We start from the raw sequence: 24,264 nt of genomic DNA on the forward strand, positions 1-24,264 counted from the left end.
GCCTCTGACTATTCCTCCAATTTCTACACTCCTCCTTTCTCACTGTTCTCTATCATATTGACCTTTTTTTTTTGAGGGGTGGGGGATGGTCTGCACATTCTATTTCTTCTACCTGGAAGATTGTCCCATGATCTTGCTCTTGCTTACTCTTTCTGATTTTTTAGATTTCACTTAAATGTCCCTCCTTGGAAAACCCTTACATATTATAGACCCTCCAACCATAAAACTATCTTACTTAACTATATGAGTTGCCTCTTGTAATTAATTTATTTTTGCTTATTGCTGTCCCTCTATTCTATGAGTTCAGGGACCACAACTTTTTATTTACTAATTTTTAATGTTTATTTATTGTGAGAGAAAGACAGCGAGCACAAGGGGGAGGTGCAGAGAGAGAGGGAGAGAAACAATCCCAAGCAGGCTCCGCATTGTCAGCACAGAGCCTGATGCGGGGCTTGAACTCATGAACTGTGAGATCATGACCTGAGCCAAAATCAAGAGTTGAACCCTAGCCAACTGAACCACCCAGGTACCTCATTTAGTAATTTTTATCCAGTGTTGTCACAGTGCCTTAAACATAGAAAACTCTTGATCCATTGTGTTGAATGAATAAGTAAATGAGAAAAAAAAGGAAGGGGACAGAATATAGTGAAAAAGACATGAAGAGATGCAAAAGCCAGCATTTTTTTTCTTCACACTGTTGTTTATGATTAACCACAGCTGGAGAATCAATCAGTTAATGAGAATGTTATTGTGTACCTATTTTGTGTAAGACTATGAAGAATGCCAAGATTTGAATAGCACAGTCTCTTGCTTATTGTAGTTTATAATATAGTTTATGTATAAAATTCTGTGCGTGTAAAAGAATACAAACTGAAAAATTAGACAAGAAGATGATTTGGTAATATAAAAGCTTCCACACTACAGAATGTAATTGTCAAATATATATGATGTGAATGAAAGGTATTCTAGAAGTTCAGAGGAAGGAAAAATTCTTTTAAACTAAGAGGAAGTTTTCTTGGAGAGGAAAGGGACAAAGGTTTGTTTTATTGGTGTATTCACCCTCTGTTATTATATATTCCCCTGACAGTAGCAGAAAATCTTTAAACTTGCCTGACTTATTTTCGTGGGTGGACCTGGAAAGGGATTCCCTAGGTGGCATCCAGTAACTACTGATCTTTATGAGGACTTAATCTGAATGCAGTTCCCAGCCAGAGGGAAGGTGCAAGCTCAAGCTTGTGAAAGATAGTAACTGGATGTCCTATTAGTCAGAGTCACACGTATTGTTTCAAACACGTCATTTTGTTTTTTGATGCTGGAGTTCAAGCCAAAGACTACAAGTGGGATCTGATTTTAAGGTGAACTTTCCCCTCATTTTAGCTTAACCTCTATCTTGTTTTAAATAGAATAATCTCGGGGCGCCTGGGTGGCGCAGTCGGTTAAGCGTCCGACTTCAGCCAGGTCACGATCTCGCGGTCCGTGAGTTCGAGCCCCGCGTCGGGCTCTGGGCTGATGGCTCAGAGCCTGGAGCCTGTTTCTGATTCTGTGTCTCCCTCTCTCTGCCCCTCCCCTGTTCATGCTCTGTCTCTCTCTGTCCCAAAAAAAAAATAAATAAACGTTGAAAAAAAAATTTAAATAGAATAATCTCTAAAAAACAACGACAACAACAACAACTATTCTTTGATTTGGACATGAAAAGGGAAAGATACAATTTGTTTTTGTAATTTGGACTAAATGTAGTATTACTGAGTTCTCAGTAGAAAAATATAAACATAAGTTAATTTTCTCTAGAATTTGCTTACAATAATGATTAGGTGTCTGAAAAGGAACCGTTTTTCAGAAGCAGAAAAAAAAGCAACCTCCCAAGAGATGATCTTTTATAAGGTTTAGATTCAGGACATAAAAGATGTATTTGAGGTCTTGCCCCAGGACCTCTCTACTTCCACCAACCTGAACATCTGTCATGAGCTATATAAATCGCTCAGAGTTGTCAGTGTTACTTAATATACTTGAGAACACCAGATCTAGGGCCAGATTCCCTGAGTTCAAATGCCAGAATCAGCATTTCCTATGCCACCTCAGACCAGTGTACTTAAGTGTCCTCATCCAGTTTTTTTTTTATCTTCAAAATGAGGGTGATGAGAATTTTAAAAATACTTTACTCCTAAGATGGTGTGAGGTTTAAACAAAGGAATTGGGTCAATGTATACTGTGTAGTATGGACTTTAGTACATATTATTATTTGTGGTCACATCAATCCTGTACTATACCCATTTTTAAACAGAGGTCAACTCCTCAGGAGATGATAGGCTTGTTAACAATAACATTCTAGTCTGAACAGATTCTTAGTACTTTCTTATATCTGTCTGATATGACAGAATCCTGATCCTTTCCCCTACTGCCATTATGTGCACAGTTCAAAATTTCAGGGGACATTTATGTAAATTGTTGCAGACCTTAAAATCATATTTTTCTCCAGGTTACTTGATATAGGAAAATAAAATGAATTCAGAGAAGCTTAGTGAAATCATAAGTGACATAACTCAAAACTGATCCAAACACTTGGAATGACAATACAAAAGGGGGGTCACCACTAGAGTCTCCTGCCTCCCACCTTGCTTTATATTCCCATAGATTTCTACTTTTTGGAAAAATTTTTAATTTTTTTAATGTTCATTTATTCTTGAGAGCGATAGACAGAGTTGAGTGGTGGAGGGGCAGAGAGCTAGAGACACAGACTCCAAAGCAGGCTCCAGGCTCTGAGCTGTCAGCACAGAGCCCAACATGGGGTTCCAACTCACGGGTCACAAGATCATGACCTGAGCCAAAGTCGGACACTTAACCAACTGAGCCACCCAGGTGCCTCAAAGGATTTCTACTTCTACTTTGCAATAAGATTTGCAGATAAAACAAAACAATGTGCTATTCTCTTCTTCCCTTTACCATATTGCTGATTTTTAATTCATTTATTCATTCATGGATTTTCACCATAATTCATCAAACATGCATTGAGTGTTTACTGTGGGCCAGGCAGTGTTCCAAACACTGGAAATACAAAGATGAATCAGACACACTCCCTACCATCATATAGCTCACAGTCTACAGTGAGAAAGCCACAATTGTAAACGGGTGTGATAATTGCTATAACAGCCTCATGTGCAAGTTGCTGGGGTGGCCCAAATAAAGGAGTATTGAACTTTGAGGAGGGCAAGTCAAAGATAACTTATTTGTCACTGGAGAGTCTGAATAGTATCAGAACTGTAATTAAAGGAATTGCAGAGGGAAAAAGTACATTGTAGAAAGAGGGAAATGAAATGTGCAAAGCCATAGAGGTGTGAATCAGTCTAGTGGGATTAGGACAGAGCAAGTAACTCAGTAGATGAAAAAATAGGCTTTGAAGGTAGGGATGGCTCAAGGGCCAGTGAAGGGATAAGATTGCAGAGCTCATGCTGAGGGAGACAGAGGGCTTGAAGTGGGAGGATCACATCCTCAAATTTTCACTTTGGGGATATCACTCCGGTTGGTACTATTGTGGGGGAACAACTGAGGGGAGAAAAGACAGAGTAGAACCACATAAACGTGCCAGTGAGGGGATGCTGCAGAGACCCAGGCACAACTTTCAAAGGAGCTGATTTTAGACTACAGCCGTGGAGTTGGAGGAAAGTAGAGGGATTCAATATTGAGTAGGTAAAATCTATTGAGCATTGTTATTAGTTTAAAGGTGTCAAGGAGAGGGAGAAATCTTGTGGAGAGGGAGACAATATCCCCTCTTCCCAGTGGATGTAGTATTTGAGGGGAAAGATTTACCATGGTGGTGGGCCTTCTGTAAACTTATGTGGACCTGGAATTTCTGATTTCTGACGCTCAGTCCAGTGCTTTTTACTGTGAGGCAGTGCCTCAACAGTCTTTTGGGAATTAGGTCCCAGGAAATCAGCTCACTGAACATTCAAATCCTTCAAAGGCTCAGGCTGGAGAAGCTGAGTAATAAAATGCTGATGGTATGGAGTGTGGTGAAACTTATTTCCGAACCTGGTACCAGTTGGAAGCCTGCCTGCCACGGAAAGATGACTAACAAGTGAGGGTGTCAGAGTCAAATGACACGTCCTTACTTATTATGTCAAATGCTCTAGTAATGGGATAATTATTTAAGAAAGCAAAGAGTTGAGGGGTGCCTGGGTGGCTCAGTCGGTTGAGCATCCAACTTCGGCTGAGGTCATGATCTCATGGTCCATGGGTTAGAGCCCCGCGTCGGGCCCTGTACTGTCATAACAGCTTGGAACCTAGATTCTGCTTTGGATTCTGTGTCTCCCTCTCTCTCTGCCCCTCCCCAGCTCAGGCTCTGTCTCTTTCTCTCTCTCTCAAAAAGTAAATAAACATTAAAAAAAATCTTAAGAGAAAGCAAAGAGTTGAAACAAACAATGGACTGGATGCCATATTTGGAAATACCACAAACTTAGGATGGGCTTTCTTAAAAGTGAGGATGCTTCCTTTAAAAATAGCACAGATACTTAAATTCATTTGACAATGATCAAATGAACATTATCAATAGTTTGCTATATGACAGGCAAGGTGTGAAATGTGTGAAACATTGTTTCATTTAATCTTCAAAACAACTCTGAGGTAGATATTGTTGTTATCCTGTTTTACAGAAGCTGAACAAAAGTATACAGTTTTGTTAAAGTTATTCAGTTCTGCAAAAATTAGAACCTCTTTTAGTCTTACCACTGTGATAAACCAGTTCCCGTCTGGGAAAAAAACAAAATTCTTACTTTTGCCTCAACTCTCTAGAAAAGACAAAGGAGTAACATTTTTCTTATGACTAATACTTCTATTGTTTAATTATTCTAATCAGATGTCTAGGATATTTCGACGTTCTTCTGGAGGAGGTCGGTTTATCAAATCTCATGTTATCAGACTGAGGTATGTATACGTAGTTTGCAACTTCAAGCCAGTATCCTTAAGAAGTACTTGATCAACATGACTGCCCAGCTCCCTTGGGAAAACCTTTACAGGAACACAAAGATTTCATAAACCCTGAGTAGTCAGCTTGTGGTGCACAGACATTTCCCAGTCATGACAGGAATATGTCTGGAGGCAATGCCAGCCATTAGACGCTGGAAGGGGAAGAATGGCACTGGTACTGGGCTAAGTAGAATTTAGATGAGCTCTTTTTGGTTATCCTCTTTGTAGGGCTATCCAATAATCAGACTATGACTCTCTCTGCAGTAAGATTTTTCTTTAATGCCATTGCATTTTTATTATTATCTCTAATACCTTTTCATTTTTATTTTTGGATGAGAGGCAGTATGCATAAATTAAACATACATATGTTATGAGTCTCAAATTATTAGAATCCATCTAATAATTAGTATATACTTTTTTATATGATGTCCAAAAGGCTGAGCATTTACTGAAATAATGTATCTTGTTTTCTACCCATTTTGGTGAAAAATTTTAAAATTTTTCGGTGGCTATCAATCAATATACAAATATAAATACATGTAATACTTAGTAGTCTGCTTCATTTCTTGATGATAAAAATACCTGTGGTTAAGGAGAACCTGCCTTTTCTTCTCCTCTCTTCCACTTTTGTTCCTTTCTTACTTTACTTTCTCTCTCCTTCCTTCCTACTTTGATTCTTTATATGTTTCAAGGTGAAATTCATTCTCAAAAGGTAACTAGAGGCTTTCTAGACCTATACATGGTATAAATGCATATCTTTGAACCTCTTATCAAAACATTTATTTTAATAAGTGCTTTCTCTAATTATCCACTTACCAAACATACGTAAACTATCAAATTCCAAAACATAAATAACTTAACACAATAAAGGTTTACTTCATTTCCATGACATAGTCCAAAGAGTCAGAAGTGGCCACAGGGGACATGGGTACTGGGAGGGACTGCAGAATGGAATTGCCCACTAGATCTTTGGTATCTGGTTGGCAAATCCAGGAAGAGTGAAAGCAGGGAGGGTGGTATGGGAAGTTTTCAGGGGCCAGGCTGGAAGTGGGATACATCATTTCTGCCCACAGAATTCACTAGAGTTACAATAAACTACAAAGGAGGCTAGGGAATGAAATTTAGCCCTGTGGTCAGGAGGCAAAGGTAACTGGGTTTCGTGGGCACAAAGCATTGTCTCTGCCACACCACTACTGAAAAATGGTGTTGGTTACCGTGGCTTATAATGTCTTCAAAAGCAAATTGTTTAAGTGCATATAAAGCATGATTTCATGAACATGTCTTCCTTTCACTACCACATGCAGACTGTGACCTAATTAAGGAGAAAGAACAATTTTTTCCAGCTCTGTATCCTACTCAGCGTTTCTGGAGATAATTTAGAAATCTGATACACACACATTTCATCCATTTTTAAAAATTTAGTGGGAATCTTAATAGGTAAAAATAGTTAATAATTAGAGAGGTGGCTTTGCTGTTATTATCTCTATTTATCTGCTTTTTTGCTCTTTAGTCCAGATGAACAAGGTATGAACATCCTTATGGTGCTTATGTTTCGATACCCATCTACTGATAGTGCTGAGCAAATCAAGAAAAAAATTGAGAGGATTTTATATCAAAGTCTGAAGACAAAACAGTTGCCTCTGACTATAAACAAATCATCATTCACACTCACATGTAAGTCCTTTTATCATCTTTGTGGTTCCTTGGCAATCCTCTTTATTTTTCATAAGAATTTAGATCAATGTCTTCTCCCATTTTAAGACTTCACCACTGATATAGCAATGTAAATCTAAAATATAAATTCACTCTAAGGCAAATTTTAATTTTGGAATTTATTTTCATATTTGATTAGGTGTTTTGCTGAGGTTTCTAAAATTTTTCCCATGTATCATGTTGGATCTTTGCAAAAGCATGAGAGGGAAAGTATTATTTTCACCACTGTAAGGAATCTGAGCCTCAAGGAAGATATAAGACAGGGCATTAGCAAGCCTTGGGGGCCAAAATTAAAGCACAGGTGTTCTGACTCCCAGAGATCTTTACAGGTCAGTTCTGGGGATGAGCGCCTATAGTATCAAGAAAACCAACATCTTTAGAAAGGTTTACCACTGTAGGAAGAACCATTGCCATGATCTATGAAGAAGTTCTCTGAATCATTTCCAACTTAAAACAATGTTTTGTTCATTTCCTCCTTTATTCCTCACAAAATAAAATCAAAAAAGTTATTTTAAGGAAACCCCCTTAAAATCCATTTTGAGATAGCATCCTCACACACAGTAATGACAACTTTCATGAATTAGATATAATGAAGAGTGTACTATCTACCTTAAGTGTTAATCAATTATATTCCAAAGTAAAAGATGATATTTTTCAGCATTCCATAAAGGGCAATCTCAAATTAAATTTCAATTCCTGATAATATAATTTCTCCTAATGCATGATCATATATGCTAAAATAAAATATCCATCATAAAAGACATGTCAAAGGGATTTTTTTTACAATTAAAAATAATTTTTCCAATATTTTTAAAAATAATTTTTCAGACTTCTTGGTCATGCACACTGACTTTTTACCCTACGGGTTATTGTTTTAATATCAAATAATTATATTCTATAACCATACTCCACAACCAAAATTCTGCTACAAACATTTTCTTCTGCCACAAATATATCTCCTGTTACATAAAGAGAAGTGAAACGCCCAGGAAACCTCTAGTACAGTTTGGGGTTCATATCCCTTCTTGTGGAGAAGTCAGTGTTCCTGAGGAAATCGTTATATACCTCTCAATTTTCTCTGACAAATAAACAAAACAAACAAACATCAAACCAAAAAAAATGCAATGAAATTGAACTTAAAAGAACGTGAAGAAAAGTTTGAAGGGAAAAAGATGTCACAGAAGGGAGGCATAAAGTGGTATGGGGAGAGTGTCCCTGGACAGGCTGTATATCAGAGCTTCTTCATGCCTCTAGTTCCTGCTGCCTGAGCAGCAACCTTCTACAATATTCACCAGGAGGAAGAATCCCCAGTGAGAGAAGACCATCAACTCATATTGACTGAATTCCTATCGTTTATAGACCAGGGCCGGAAATGGGGCTGTGAAGAGTCTGTGATGCCCTTGGCTCCCTGGAGCTGCCCCTTTACACTGGCCACCAAGCATGTGCCTGACACGCATGGTCTGGTGCACCTAATACAGAGAGCACCAGCTGCGTGGGAATCAGAGGTTGCCTCTTCCAGTTTTGCTAGGGCTCTCAAAGAAGGCAATTAGGGATATTTATCCTTACCATTCTTTCCCAATGTCCTTTGCATATTTCATAGCAAAAATCAGAAAATAACAAAAATGCTCTCTTTTCATTTCTAAGTAAAATTATACATTTTGGACCAAATCAAATCTGAGTTATGTATATATTACTTGACTGAAAAATCTCATGCCCTCTTGAAAGATGGATAATAAGCATTTCTTCTAGTGATAATTTGAACAAAATCACATATAAACAGGAACATATTCTTTGACCAACTAATTCAATTTTTGTTTATTGCAGCCATCGACAGCAAAAAGATGAGGAATCTTCTCAACAGCCGTAAGTTCCAAAACCCACCACTGTCTATTTCATAACAAAGATAATGAATCAAAGTCACAGAAAAGTTAGAAGAAGAATTCATCAAGTCTTTTTTGCTCATCTTACGTTTTTGTAAACCACCTAGTGTTTAATTAATGGTTATTATTTTTTAATGCTTATTTATTTTTGAGAGAGAAAGAGAAAGACAGAGCGTGAGTGTGGGAGGGACAGGGAGAGAGAGAGGGAGACACAGAATCCAAAGCAGGCTCTAGACACTGAGCTGTCAGCACAGAGCCTGATGTGGGGCTTAAACTCATGGACTGCAAGATCATGACCTGAGCTGAAGTTGGACGTTTAACTGACTGAGCAGCCCAAGCACCCCTATTGCTGGTTATTTTTAATATTTAAAACATTTAAATTTATAAATTTACACCAAATACAGTTTTAAGTTTTATGACTTGCAGAATGTAGTAAAAGAAAATTCATAGCTTCTTGATATTATGCTTTTTGTGACTATATTTCTAACATTGTATTTTGAACATTTTAAGGTATATTTATTTATTTTGAGAGAAAGTGTGCATGCAAGCAGGGGAGGGGCGGAGAGAGAAAGAGGAAAGAGAATCCCAAGCGGACTCCACACCATCAGTGCAGAGCCCCACGTGGGCATCTAACCCACAAACTGTGAGATCAGCACCTGAGCTGAGACCTAGTTGGACACGTAACCAACTGAGCCACCCAGACGCCACCTAACATTGTATTTTAATATTCTCTTTAAATATTTCTATTTTAATATTCTCTCAAATTCAAGAGAATGTTTTAAAGTGGTAACTAGTTAGGGTTTTTCCTGTTAAATTTCTGTTTTCTTTCATTTTTGTTAAAATATCTGCTGTGTACATTTTCTGCCTTCTCTCAATTTCCTTTATCTCAATATCTTATAGGATTATTGGGTCATACACTTTCCCCTATAAATTCTATACACATTATTCCGTTTTCTTCTAGTGTTTTGTTGTAGAGGAAAAGTCTAAGGCTGCTGCATTTTTTATTTTTACATAGGTTAACTTTTTTGTTCTTGGATGAATGTAGGAAATCTTTATCCTAAATTTTTTGTCAAGAAATCTAGACAATTATATTTTGCACTGAATTTTGACTAGGACATTATGAATGTTTTCAATCTGTACACTGTTTTTTTTTTCTTATTCTGGAAAAATGTTCCATTGTACATTTTACGATTGATTTCCATTCCAATTTTTCTTTTTCTTCTCCCTGAGGAACACCAATGATTTATTTGAATTCCATTTTCTGCTCCCCATATCCATCATTAGTTCTAGTTCCAGTTCAGGTCACTTTCCTCCACATTCCGAAAGATCTTATCAATTCTGTACTCCCCCAAACCACTTATCTCAGTTGTCTGGTGTTACTTTTCCTCTTCCATGTGGATTTCATATCTGCTATGATATGCCTGTGATGTCTAGAATTTTATTTGATTACCGACAGCTCTTTTGTTATGTGTACTCTTCTCGCAGCAGATTTTCCCTCATGTTTGGCTGCTTTTGTTACATTAAGATCATGTTTACTTGCACAACTTGGCTGGTAACAAACATGTTTCCTAAAATTTTTTGTGGAAGATAACTTTCAGAAATATGTCTGTTTTCTGAGTTTTTATATCATCTGATTTGGGGGTCCCTAACCATACTATACAGTAAGATGCAGGCTTAAGGTTTGATCTTACAAGCAGAGTTTATGAAAACTACCTCAGTCTCCCCCTTTGCACCACCAAATGTAGCATTCGCTGATGCCAGTGCTCTTCCTTTCACTGCTTAAACACTTTTTATGAGGCATCTCAGCCTGTTCTTGGTGCTGTAACTAAATATCATAGATTGGGTAGTTAATAAACAGCAGAAATTTGTTGCTTACAATTCTGGAGACTAGAAGTGTGAGACCAGGGTACCAGAGTGGTCCAGTGGGGATCCTCTTCCAACTCACAGATTTAAAGAATCATCATGCCATGAGTAGAGGGGCTAGAGATCTCTCTGGAGACTTCCAAAGCACTAATCCCATTCATGAGGGCTCTGCCCTCCTGACTTAGCACCTTCCAAAGGCCCTACCTAGTAATACCATCACCTCTAAGAGTTAGGATTTTGACATAAATTTGACAGGTTCACATTCAGACCACCGCATGAGGTTAATTACATTTTCATAGAATTTCTCATCTTTCCTATATCTCTCTACAGGACGGTGTGCCAGAAATGTGGCTTCTGCATACATACATACATAGGAAGAAAAGAGTTTATGAGTCACAGTGGGATGGCTTAACCTATAGTATCTGCTTGGCTGGGAACAAGTACAGTGTAGCTTAATTTCCTGGACTGGGGAATCCCCATAGCAGTAAGACAATGGCTTTGTCATCTTACCAGGATTCTCCACACCATTCTGGTTCACAAGCTAGAGCTTATATAGTCCAAGAAGTTGCTCTCAAACCCCACTGGCTATTGGAGTTTCTACCAGAATTTATATATTTTTTTTCTTATTTTTCCTTATGTTGTGGTGATTTTGCTCTGTTGCCTTTGAAAAAATACCAGACTCAGATTTTTCATCTACAATATGAGGATGACACCTAGCATAAGAATTGAGAAAATTAGAGAAAATATATGTAACAGTACATAAAGGGCCTGGCTCACAACTACTACATAGTATTTATATTAGCATTACTTTCATGCATATTTTAAGAGGAATTTGGGAGAGGAAGTATCTATTAGGTACTACCAATATATTAGCCTAGAAATCCCATCTGTTTAATTTCATGGTCACCTTAAACTGGAGCTATTTAACTCAGAGGGAATTATGATGAATCTATAAACATGATTACAGGCGTCTATTTTTAACCTGTTTCTGAAAAAATATTCCTTTTTGAAAAAAACCTAGTATTTTTAATAAAAATATAAATAATTGAAAAGTACATTCATTAATAGTGGTACCTGGCTGCCGAAGTTGGTAAAGCATGTGACTCTTGGAGCCATGAGTTTGTGCCCCAACTTGGGTGAAAGCTTATTAAAATTAAAAAAGAAAGACACATTAATAAAATATATCAATATGCTTTCTAGTCTTATTTAAGGTTGATTTGAACTCTAAAAAATTGAGGGTTTCTTGTCAGGGAATCTGATTTAAAAAAAATTTTTTTTTTCAACGTTTATTTATTTTTGGGACAGAGAGAGACAGAGAATGAACGGGGGAGGGGCAGAGAGAGAGGGAGACACAGAATCGGAAACAGGCTCCAGGCTCTGAGCCATCAGCCCAGAGCCCGACGCGGGGCTCGAACTCACGGACCGCAAGATCGTGACCTGGCTGAAGTCGGACGCTTAACCGACTGCGCCACCCAGGCGCCCCTAAAAAAATTTTTTTAATGTTTATTTATTTTTGAGAGAGAGAGAGAGAGAGAGAGAAAGAGTGAGACGGCACAAGTGAGGGAGGGGCAGAGAGAGAGGGAGACACTGAGTCAGAAGCAGGGTCCAGGCTCTGAGCTATCAGCACAGAGCCCAGCATGGGGCTCAAACTCACGAACCGTGAGATCATGACCTGAGCCAAACTTGGATGCTCAACTGACTGAGCCACCTAGGCATTCCTGTATTTTTTTTAAAACTAGTCTTTCAAATTTTAGAAAACCAAAAAAGGTCATTATTGTTTAAGACTGTTTAAATTCAGGACTTGCAAAGACTGTGTATAAATTCATGTCAAGGGAGAATCATGACCTGCATTTGGTACTAGGCTCTCTCTCAGGAGCAAGAACACAAGCTTTGATGTAGATCCTCCTAATTTTATGTCCAACTCATTCACTTACCAGCTGGATGACCTCTAGCACTTTATGATCTGTTTCCAAGGCTCAGTTTCCTCATCTGAAAAGTGGCTTGCTATAAATAAATCTAAAACACTTAGCAGAGGATCTCTCTCTCTATATTTTTTTTCATGGTGTAAAATCCTTTTTATTTTTTATTTTTTCAAATATATGAAATTTATTGTCAAATTGGTTTCCATACAACACCCAGTGCTCAACCCAAAAGATGCCCTCTTCAATACCCATCAGCCCTCAGTTTGTTCTCAGTTTTTAAGAGTCTCTTATGCTTTGGCTCTCTCCCACTCTAACCTCTCTCTCTTTTTTTCTTTTTTTTGATGCTCAATAAAATTTTTATCTACCTCTCTATGTATCCATCCATATATGCTTAATATAGAGAGACAGAAGTTAATTCCTAGACTGGGTGCCTCGACATGTTAGTAAATATTTCTTCTGAACCTCAACAGGATCAGGAAGATCCCTATAGATTAACCTCAGACACTGAGTACTGGGAAAGGGTTAAAGAACAGCAGGCACATGCACCCAATGTTTATAGCAGCACTATTGACAATAGCCAACCAAAGTATGGAAAGAGCCCAAATGTCCATCAACTGATGAATGGATAAAGAAGATGTAGTATATGGAATATGAATATGGAATATTACTTGGTGATCAAAAAGAATGAAATCTTGCCATTTGCAACAACGTGGATGGAACTAGAGTGTATTACGCTAAGTGAAATAAGTCAGAGAAAGACAAATCTCATGATTTCACTCATATGTGGAATTTAAGATACAAAACAGATGAACATAAGGGAAGGGAAGTAAAACTAATATAAAAACAGAGAGGGACACAAACCATAAGAGACTGTTAAATACAGAGAACGAACTGAGGGTTACTGAAGGGGTGTTGGGTGGAGGGATGGGCTAAATGGGCAAAGGGCATTAAGTAGGGCACTTGTTGGGATGAGCACTGGGTGTTATATGTAAGTAATGAATCACTAAATTCTGTTTCTGAAATCATTATTATACCATATGTTAACTAACTAACTTGGATTTAAATTAAAGAAAAAAAAGAGCAGGCACAATGGACTACCAAAGCATCTGCACCCTATGCAAATCAGGATATGCTTCTTTTCTCTCTCTTTTCACAAAAACAATCTAACATACATTTCTGTGACAGGCTGCGGAATAAGGATGACATCTTCAAACATGCCTTTACCAGCATCCTCCTCTACTGAGAGGATTGTCCAAGGGAGGGAAACAGCCATGGAAGGCGAGTGGCCATGGCAGGCCAGCCTCCAGCTCATAGGTTCCGGCCATCAGTGCGGAGCCACCCTCATCAGTAACACGTGGCTGCTCACAGCAGCTCACTGCTTCCGCAAGTAAGTTCTCGAGGCTGCTGGGAGTCTTTCCCTAGTGCAATTTCATGTAATTGCACAATGCCTTATATTGTTGTGAAGAAAAAATACAGTGTACTTTGAAGACGATATTACAATTATCCAAATAGCTTTTAAAATTTTATAAGTGTATGTTTTCTACAGAAATAGTGTAATCTTAAAAATTGTGTTTAAGACAAATCTTTGTACCTTGGTGTTCATGAAAAACTATCCCAACCTTTGTGAACCAGTGTGGATGTCCTTGACATCATGAAAATGTTCTTGACAGCATGTCAGGAGCCCCAGGCCATCTCTCTCTGACACTAACCAGCTGGATCTATCACATACCTGGGCAAGCCATTTAACTTCTGATTTTCAGTGTCCTTATCCATAAAGTATGGATTGAGCTGGGCCTTTTAAAAAAAATTTTTTTTTCAACGTTTATTTATTTTTGGGACAGAGAGAGACAGAGCATGAACGGGGGAGGGGCAGAGAGAGAGGGAGACACAGAATCGGAAACAGGCTCCAGGCTCTGAGCCATCAGCCCAGAGCCTGATGCGGGGCTCGAACTCACGGACCGCGAGATCGTGACCTGGCTGAAGTCGGACGCTTAACCGACTGCGCCACCCAGGCGCCCCGAGCTGGGCCTTTTAAATGAGGTCTCCTTTCTGGCACATAATGCATGGAGTGATAGGGTATTCCTATAATTTATTTTTTTAATGTTCATTAATTTATTTTGAGAGAAGGAGATAGAGATATCAGGTGGGAAAGGGGCAGAGAGAGAAAGAGAGAGAGAATCCCAAGCAGGTTCTGTGCTGGCAGCATGGAGCCCAACGTGGGGTTCAAACTCACAAACCATGGGATGATGATCTGAGCTGAAATCAAGAATCAGTCACTTAACCAACTGAGCCACTCAGGCCTCCCGGGATAGGGTATCTCTATTTGATCTACTCAATTGGTTTATGAGTTCCTTAAGGACTGAAATCACATATGTCTTCTTATCTACCAGAATTCTAGTTTTCAAAAGAAATCTTCAGCCCTAAGATTTCTGCATCAAATAAAACATTCCTTTAAAGTATAAATAAGTAAAACAGCCTTCCCCATCTCCAGCTCCCCACCATGTCCCGTTCCTTCCCCTCCCCACTCCCACACCCACCAGTCCTGCTCATCCTGAAGCAGTGCAGAGTACTTTGAAAATCACTGATCTTTCTGGTTTTTCACCAAGAAGTTTATGATTCACCAGCATTGTAATCCTGTATGAATGAGGAAATCCCCTTTATGAGTTCTCCTCTGTGTGATTTCCTTCTTCTACATAAGTTTCCTTTACATAGAGAATTTCAAGTTTATATATACAGTATTTCTAGTCATTCCTCACAGGAATAATTAGAAAAAGAGGGAACTGGACTTTGAGGACAAATAGGGAGGTAAAGAGATAATAGGACTAGACAGAATTTCCTTGTAATACAAGCTCGTGAGAGAGAAAAACTTCTGTGTGAAGGGAGAGCCTGAAAAATACTAAGAGGGACTGAGAAAGCCAGATCAAAGGGATTGGGGGGTAGGAAAGAACCTCTAACAGCCTGACATGGAGTTAAATCTGCTTAGCCCTTGAATATTGGGGTTGTGTATGGGCAGAGGGCAAAAAAACAAACCTGTATACACATGAGGGTTTGTGAAGCAGGCCAGATTATACTTTGTCCCAAAGATCATGGTAAGACCCAGAAACAAGAGCCAACAAGTGAGTCATAAAGTTAGAATGGATGAAGTATCTGATACGCAGGGAAAATGCCTCCTACTATCCATATTACCCAAAACAAAATGAATTTCTACACATTTCATTGAAATTATAGAAGAAAGAGAATCTGAAGAGTTTTTAATGAACAAGGAATTAGAAGATTGACAATTAATTATAAAATACCCATTACTACTATTAATCTAAACAAAGCATGGAAATTCCAAAATATCTTTAAGAGCTTTTGTACTCGCATTTGTCTCATTAATATTTTAAACTCTCTGCCTTAAGGCCAACAACTGCAAATTCTCTCACCAGAGAGATTTTTCAGGAGCATAATCCCAATAGTTGTGAGAAATACAGTCTCAATCTTTTTCAGATGACACAGGTAAGCATCACAAATCTTACCCTGTGATTTTTTTTTGCAGAAATAAAGACCCAAGTCAATGGATTGCTACTTTTGGTACAACTATTACACCACCTGCAGTGCAACGAAGCCTGGGGAAAATTATCCTTCATGAAAATTACCATAGGGAAACAAATGAAAATGACATTGCCTTGGCTCAGCTTACCAACCGAGTTGAGTTTTCAAATATAGTCCAGAGAGTTTGCCTCCCAGATTCATCTATAAAGTTGCCACCTAAAACAAGTGTATTTGTCACAGGTTTTGGATCCATTGTAGATGATGGTGAGTGGTTCAACCTAATATACTTAGTACACTATTGTCTTGAGCTCTAACAAGCTGTCCTAGAGAATCTCTCTTTAGACTTTTCATAAAAATAATGATGGTTCCAATGTGTACAGCCCAGAGCAGAACAGGAATTTGTAGGTTAAAAAGGAATCAGGTCCCATTCCTTGAGTTCACAGTTAATTGGAGCAATGATAAAAAAGGGGTGAGGCTAACTGAGAACAGCATATCAGACTACTTTAGGTGCTACAAGAAGGGACAAAATACTATGGGACTATAAGGGAGTAAATGATTCTGAATTGTATATTTCCCAATGTAGAAGCTCCTAGTTAGCATATACTTCAGATCACAATCTTACTGATAACTTTTTCTTTCTCTTTCCTTTCTTTCTTTCTTTCTTTCTTTCTTTCTTTCTTTCTTTCTTTCTTTCTTTCTTTCTTTCTTTCGTACTTCCTCATTTAATGGGGATTTATGATGACCATAAACATAAAAGTGTTTTGTGAATGTTTTGAGAATTTTCATTTTGATTATTTAATTTAACATACATTTCTTTTCACCTGTGTCACCTCCTGGTTGGTTCAAAGACATCAGTTCTAAAATTTTATAAAATGAAGACCAGAATTTAATATTTCTAGGTACCAGTTCATTTCACTCTAAATAGAGAGATTAATTGAATATTTTAAAATGGGAAAAAAGGGGTGCCTGGGTGGCTCAGTCAGTTGAGTGTCCAACTCCTGATTTTAGCTCAGGTCATGATGTCCTGGTTCCTGGGTTTGACCCTGTGTTGAGCTCTGTGCTGACAACATGGAGCCTGCTCAGGATTCTCTCTCCCTCTCTCTTTCCCTACTCACATACTCTCTCTCTCAAAATAAACTTAAAAAAAAAACAGATAAAATAAAATAGGAAATAAATGTTTAAGGTTCTGTCAAAGATATCCTGAAAAAATTAAGAGACAAATATTAATATATATTTACATTTTTTATAATGTTTATTTATTTTGAGAGAGACAGAGAGACAGAGCATGAGCGGGAAGGGTCAGAGAAAGAGGGAGACAGAGAATCTGAAGCAGGCTCCAGGCTCTGAGCTGTCAGCACAGAGCCCAATGCAGGGTTCGAACACATGAACTGTGAAATCATGACCTGAGCCGAAGTCGGACTCTCAACCGACTAAGCCACCCAGGCACACCTGCTAATAAATATTTAAATATGGATTTTTTTTTCTTGACAGAACTCTATTATATGTGAAATTTCCCAAATGCCCCATGCATCTCTAGCGTGACTTTGTGAGATGTTGTTATAAGTCTCTTTTTGTGTTCTCTTCTCTTATCACTAGTCTAAGACTATTCACCAGCAGCTTCAATCTGGAACCATATGCTATTTACCTTCTTCTAAAATACAGCCTTGCTTTGTACTGGCATCACATTTATGGCATATTGTGGGCATTGGTTCTTTTTCCCATGCTTCAAGGCACCTCTAAATAATTTGCTACAGCACAGAGTAGGGAACATAGCTCCGTGCAGCTCATGTACTGGTTTTTACTTGAATATCTTTCAGAAAATCAATGTACTTCCCTGAGCCTTGATTTCCTTATACATAAAAGGCTACTGGTTAGTCAAGATCAGTGTGATGAACCCTCTCCTCATGAAAAAAAAAAAGTGTAGACACACACACACACACACACACACACAATTACATGTAGTTGTAAGGATTTCTCCTTTTTTTAATGTTTATTTATTTCTGAGACAGAGACAGACAGAGTATGAGTGGGGGAGGGGCAGAGAGAGATGGAGGGACACAGAATCCGAAGCAGGCTCCTGGCTCTGAGCTGTCAGCACAGAGCCCGGCGAGGGGCTCAAACTCACAGACCTCGAGATCATGACCTGAACTGAAGCTGGACGCTCAACCGACTGAGCCACCCAGGCACCCCAGTTGTAAGGATTTCTAATGGCTTGAAGATTCACAGATATGATATAATATTGGGGTATGCATATGCATGGTTCCTTGAATTTAGACATTTATGATACAGAACATAAATAAGGCAATAATTAATTATAATTAATGTTAATAAAATAATCTTTTGATTTTGTGCTTTTGTTCCTAGAAATATACAACACATACTTATTCCATGTCTTAGATACAGTTATATTCAAAGAACATATTTTTTGCTTGTGTGTGTGTGTTTGTATGTGTGTGTTTATATAATAGGACCCACGCAAAACAAACTTCGGCAAGCCAGGGTGGAAACCATAAGCACGGATGTGTGTAACAGAAAGGATGTGTATGATGGCCTGATAACTTCAGGAATGCTATGTGCTGGATTCATGGAAGGAAAAGTAGATGCATGTAAGGTAAGTCCAAAGTCAAGTTCAAAACTTTGAAAAGAAAATTCCCATTAGCTATTTATAAATTTGGCATACATTTCCCCTAGCAGAAAAAAAAGTCATCTATTTCACCAAGAATTCAGGTTATTTAATAATCATAATTTAAAAAGTTCTTGTATTAAGTATTTACTGTATGTCAAGCCAAGTGCTTATTTCATTTAAAATAGTGAAATCAAAGAGGTACGATTTTTACAAATTGGGAGATTAAAGTCTATTGCTCCCTATTTTTGGTTCAAACAATTACTCTTCTGTTATATTGTTATTTTCTTAAACAGAATTGGAAACAAAAGACAGAGAAACCTCTCCTCTGAAGATCACCCTATTCAGCTCTGGCATCATATCTCATGTATCTTACTTTCATCTCCTGGCCTCCAACTGTCTGTGTCCCTCCCACTATTAATGACGTTAACACCTGAAACAGGTTTCTTGTCCATCCCAAGTCTGCATTATTAACACTGGCTCATTTAAATGCCAGATTCTTAGTTCCTAGACCTCCTACTCCCATTGATCTCCACTTCTGAGCCACATTTCTAGGGCCACATTTTGAGCCTTTCATCTCCAAGAACACTGATTCCCCAATCTTCCTATTTAACTTCCTGACTGCATGTCAAGCTATTCCTGCTCCCTTGGCCATACCCTTTATATTATACCCCTGTCTACCCATCCTGACTCCCCAACTTACACAGCCTACACAAATGTACATTATGTCCCTTCTTTGTTTTATCTTTACCTTTACCTTCTATTGCCATCCAACAGACAATTTATTTAGATGGTTTATTGTCTGTCTCTCCCACTAAACTAGAATATAAACTTCAAGAAGGCACGGATTTTGGGGGGGGGTCTATTTAATTCACTATTATATTAACAACACCTAAATCAGTGCCTGGCACAGATATTTGTTGGCCAAATAAAATACCACTTTTCTTCAACTTCATAAAGACCTATAGACCATCGCTTCTCTGCTTTATCACATTCCATTAATCCTTTCTTCCATTGTCCACTTGTCCAATTTAGATTTCACTATTAATCATTTTTTGAACACTTTTGCTGATATCCTAAGTTCTCTTGTTGATCTGTCTTTTCAGTGTTTCTGTCTGACAAAGTCCCAAAATTGGAAGAACTTCACAATCTACTCTTTCTGCCTGCACCAAGGATGTCAAATGCTCCTGGAAAAAATACAACACAACACATTGTTTCCACTTTAGGTTTCAGATAACAAAAGTGACAATCCTACTATATTTTTTTCCAAATCTACCTTTCTCTGAACTTACTCAACATTTTCCACTTTCCTTAACTTCTGGTTTTTTTCAACCTCTTTATTTTCAACTGATAATTTTGCTTCCCAGTTTTCAAAGAAAAGTAGAAATCGTAAGTGGAGAATTGCCTCATCTTCTAACACCATGAATGCAGACCTGCCTTCATCTGAACCCATAGTTAACATAGTTAACATTTCTCTTATACCTAGCTCCTTCTCTACTCATATCTCTCAAGTTAGGGGGGGAAAACCTCCAACTTTTTCTTGACTTATAATGCCTCCAGCTAGCACTGCATCTTATCTCTTTACCGTGAAATATTTGGGAAAATGTCTATATCCATTGTCTCAATTTTCTCACCTCTCACTAACTCTTCAAACCATTTCAGTATGATTTCTGCCCTTTCACTTCAAAATAGCTCTTCCTGAGGTTTTCACTAACCCACCAATGCCCTCCAGTAAATGTATTTTTGTCCTATTCCTTTTTTTCCCCTCTTAGCACCATTTAATAATGCCTACTACTCCCTCTTTCTTCTCTTCCTTGGCTTATAATGATTTTCAACTTACACCTCTGTCTACTTCTTCTCTGTTTCCTTTTCAGGTTCATTCTCTTGATCTCAGCCATTAAATTTTGATCTATTCTATGTCTGCTCATCTTTTTACTCTATACTTTCTCCCTAGAGGATCTGATTTTCCTCTTTAGCTTCAAATACCATCCTTTGACAGATGATTCATGAATTTATACGTTTAGCCCCAACCTCCCCTTTTATCTCCAGATTTATATATTCAACTCCTACTTGACAACTCCCCTTGGATATTTCAAAGATATCTCAAATTCAAAATGTTGCACCTGATTCTGTTCTTTTTCCCTCCCCACCTGACCCTCTTCCTTTATTTTGTCTCTGTGAATGGCATCCCTTTTCACTCTGTTAAAGCAGAAAACTAGAAGACATTCTAGCTTTCTTTCCCTCCCCCATACCCAACAGATTACCTAATCCCATGGATTTTACCTCATCCCTACTTTTTCCTCACACTCCCCAATCTAAAGGAATTATTCATTTAGCTCATTTCCTTATATTCACACTTATGCTCCTGTAGTCCATTAGTCAAATGAAAGCCAGGATGATTTACAAGATGTTAATCTGATCTTGTAAGCATCCTTCTTAAAACACTCCAATGGTGGGGCGCCTGGGTGGCGCAGTCGGTTAAGCGTCCGACTTCAGCCAGGTCACGATCTCGCGGTCCGTGAGTTCGAGCCCCGCGTCGGGCTCTGGGCTGATGGCTCAGAGCCTGGAGCCTGTTTCCGATTCTGTGTCTCCCTCTCTCTCTGCCCTTCCCCCGTTCATGCTCTGTCTCTCTCTGTCCCAAAAATAAATAAACGTTGAAAAAAAAAATTAAAAAAAAAAAAAACACTCCAGTGGTTTACCTTCAGTCTTAAGATAGAAAATATAACTTCTAAGCAAGACCCTCAGGGTTTCTCCAGGACTAGTTTTCTTGACCTTTACAGACTCATCACAGTCACTTGCCCCCTTGTTATCTTCTCTTCAGTACTCCTTTTTATCCACGCTGCCCCAGGCTTTTGCATATGCCAGGTTTCTTCATGTCACAGAGCATTTGCAGTACTGTTCCCTTTGCCTAGAACATGTTATATAGCCACCTCCCTTTTCATAAAGATTAAATTCTTTAGATATCAGCTCAATTACATCTCATCAAGGAAAACTTTCCTGACCTCCCTGACCAGTCCTATTCCCCTATGTATGTTTCCATAGCATTTACCATAGTAGTCACCTTGCATTTATTTGTGGGCTTGTTTAATTTAATTTGAGAGACAGAGACAGAACATGAGTGGGGAGGGGCAGAGAGCAAGAGAGACACAGAATCTGAAGCAGGATCCAGGCCTGAGCCTGGGACACATAGCTGGAACTTATTAAGTACTTCACAAAAGAATAAATGAATGAGGTAGAACAGGCACAGAGAGCTTACATATTTTACCCTAAGTCACATAGGCAGTAATTGATAGAGCTAATCCTAAAACATAAGCGGTTCAAATACCAAGACCACACTTTTAAGCTCTACATGTATATCTGTTTATGTACTTAACTGTCCTTATTCCAAAACAGATTTAGGAGTGTTTATATAAAATTCAGCAAGCAAGCATAATTATAATTAGGTGCATGAAAGCCAAGGAGACCAAGAATCAGTCTATAACATTGAGTCTAGCTAAGAACATTCAGAGATTATCAAAACTTTCCACCTATTCCCATATATACTAACTTCATATTTAATATTTTGTATATATACTTACTAACCCATGCAAAAAGCGTCTAATGAAACTAGCAAGGGGGCACCTGGGTGGCTTAGTCGGTTAAGCATACAACTCTTGATTTCAGCTCAGGTCATGATCTCATGGTTCCTGAATTTGAGCCCTGCATCAGACTCCATGCTGACGGTGTGGAGCCTGCTTGGGATTGTCTCTCTCCCTCTCTCTCTGCCCCTCCCCAACTTGTGCTAGCGCCCTCTCTCTTTCTCTTTCTCTCTCTTTCTCTCAAAATAAATAAACTTAAAAAAAAAACTAGGACTTAAAAAAAAAAAACAAGGATGCTGTACCAGAAATAATGTAACCATTGCACTTTAAAGTTTAGAATAAAATTTTAACTCAATTCAGAGAAACATTATATAATCTATCTCTAGTCTGGCTGCATGTTCTGCATGCCAATTACCTTTTTGTCTGTGGAAGGGAGATGATTGCAGTGACCTACCTCCCGAGTAAGAGTTTATAATTCTAAATATATTTTTGTTTTTTCTCAAGGGCGATTCTGGTGGTCCTCTGGTTTATGATAATCATGACATCTGGTACTTAGTTGGTATAGTAAGTTGGGGACAATCATGTGCTCTTCCCAAGAAACCTGGGGTCTATACAAGAGTGACTCAGTATCGAGGATGGATTGCCTCAAAGACTGGTATCTAGTGTGAATTGTCTGTGAATTATATGCATGGCATATGAAGCTGAAATTGCTGCATATTGTATATTATTTATATTCATGCGGTTTGGATCAGTGCTTTTTCTGGATGTCAAGAAATCCTCTGACTCAGACCTATGTAATATCATGAAGTGGTCTTTGCACACAAGTGACCGAACTCTTTTTCTACCCTGTGGGAGGAAGACAGAGCAAATGGCAATAGCACCAACTCCTCACAAGGGAAACTGTGGTACTTATAATAAGAGGACTATTTATAATGGTTTCCCCCAGTGGAAGACAAGCAACATCATTTTTCACAGGATACGACGAGCTGCCAGGGCTGCCAAAAACTTACTCAGAGTATATCCTGGAGCACCTGTGACTCTTGTATCAAACAGCTGTCTTCCCTGAGAATTCAGAGCTTCAACATTCAAAGACTGATGGCTGGACGTTCACTGGCTAGAATGGAGAAGCATGGAATTAAAATATAACTTGAACTCTAACCTGTGTTTCTAAATAATAATACAAAGCATTGTCATTAATAAGACTTGTGATTTAGAAGATGTTTGGGTATACCTGAACTTGCTGTTAACACTTACATACACAAAGACTAGCTTCAGGATAAAAGCTGTATTGTGAAGGAGTGTTTCTGATTTATTCTTTAACAGCATCTTGCCATCCATATATCAATTGAAGTCAGGCCAGAAAGAAGAAAAAGAAGAATCTTGGGAGCATTTTTCCATGGGTACAAGGAGGATAAAAAGAACTGATGGGACATAGGCTAGTTGAGTTGCTTTCAAATGATTAAGAGCAAGAAAAACACACCTTAGATTTTTGGTGGAAGGAGCTATCCAATTATTTATTTAGAAATATGTACAGCAGCATACAGTAACTGGTGCTTTTGTAAGCATAGAATTGTAAAGTCTTCAGCTCTCTGCCAGGTCAGATATCTATCAGGTCGGGAGAATTGATTTGCGTAAGCACTTCGGACAGTGCCTCACATATATTGAGCACTATGTGGATATTTCCCGTATGTGGAGGAAAGGAATGCCTCCATGAGTTTTAAGATAAATTAACTCTGTCAAATGAGTGAATGGCTTTGGGACTTAAATACAGCTCAGAGTCTAATGGCAGAGAGCACAGCCTTTGGAACCAGACTGCCCAGGCTAAACGTTGGCTTTGCCACGTATGAACTGTGTGTCCTGATGCAGGTTTCTTGACATCTCTGTGCATTAGCACTTTTATCTCTACAATTAGAATAAAAATAATACCTACCTCACATGGTTGTTATGAGGATTAAATGCATTAGTAAAAGTAAAGCACTTGGAACAGTGTCTGCACACAGTAGTCTCTCAATATGAACTAGCTACTGTCAATTATTATTAATGTGCTTTGGACTCAATAAAACAGTATATTTTTTAAAAGCAGTCCCTTCTTTAAAATCATGCAATTGATTTAAGAATGCTTAAATTACACTGTAAAAAAAAACCCCTAAGTGATCTACCGGATTTTCAAAATCATGTTTTGATATCTCAAT

The 24,264-nt window shown here is 38.3% G+C and overlaps 1 protein-coding gene across 2 annotated transcripts in view; it reads left to right on the top strand.

Moving 5' to 3' along the window:
* TMPRSS11F (transmembrane serine protease 11F) overlaps window positions 1-24,006 on the top strand; it is a 91,622-nt gene extending 67,616 nt beyond the window's left edge. The window contains exons 5-11 of one of the 2 annotated variants that reach the window (XM_045473869.1): window positions 4,850-4,917; window positions 6,470-6,633; window positions 8,497-8,535; window positions 13,523-13,724; window positions 15,876-16,135; window positions 18,340-18,482; window positions 18,791-20,937. In XM_045473869.1, the coding sequence (XP_045329825.1) occupies window positions 4,850-4,917; window positions 6,470-6,633; window positions 8,497-8,535; window positions 13,523-13,724; window positions 15,876-16,135; window positions 18,340-18,482; window positions 18,791-18,826 (912 nt within the window). In that variant the 3' untranslated portion in view covers window positions 18,827-20,937. Of the gene's footprint in view, window positions 1-4,849; window positions 4,918-6,469; window positions 6,634-8,496; window positions 8,536-13,522; window positions 13,725-15,875; window positions 16,136-18,339; window positions 18,483-18,790; window positions 20,938-22,576 lie in introns of those variants that run through there. The other variant, XM_045473868.1, reaches the window with a different exon arrangement.
* The last annotated feature ends 258 nt before the right edge of the window (window positions 24,007-24,264 follow it).

Source organism: Leopardus geoffroyi, chromosome B1, assembly GCF_018350155.1.
Source record: "Leopardus geoffroyi isolate Oge1 chromosome B1, O.geoffroyi_Oge1_pat1.0, whole genome shotgun sequence".
Taxonomy (NCBI): domain Eukaryota; kingdom Metazoa; phylum Chordata; class Mammalia; order Carnivora; family Felidae; genus Leopardus; species Leopardus geoffroyi.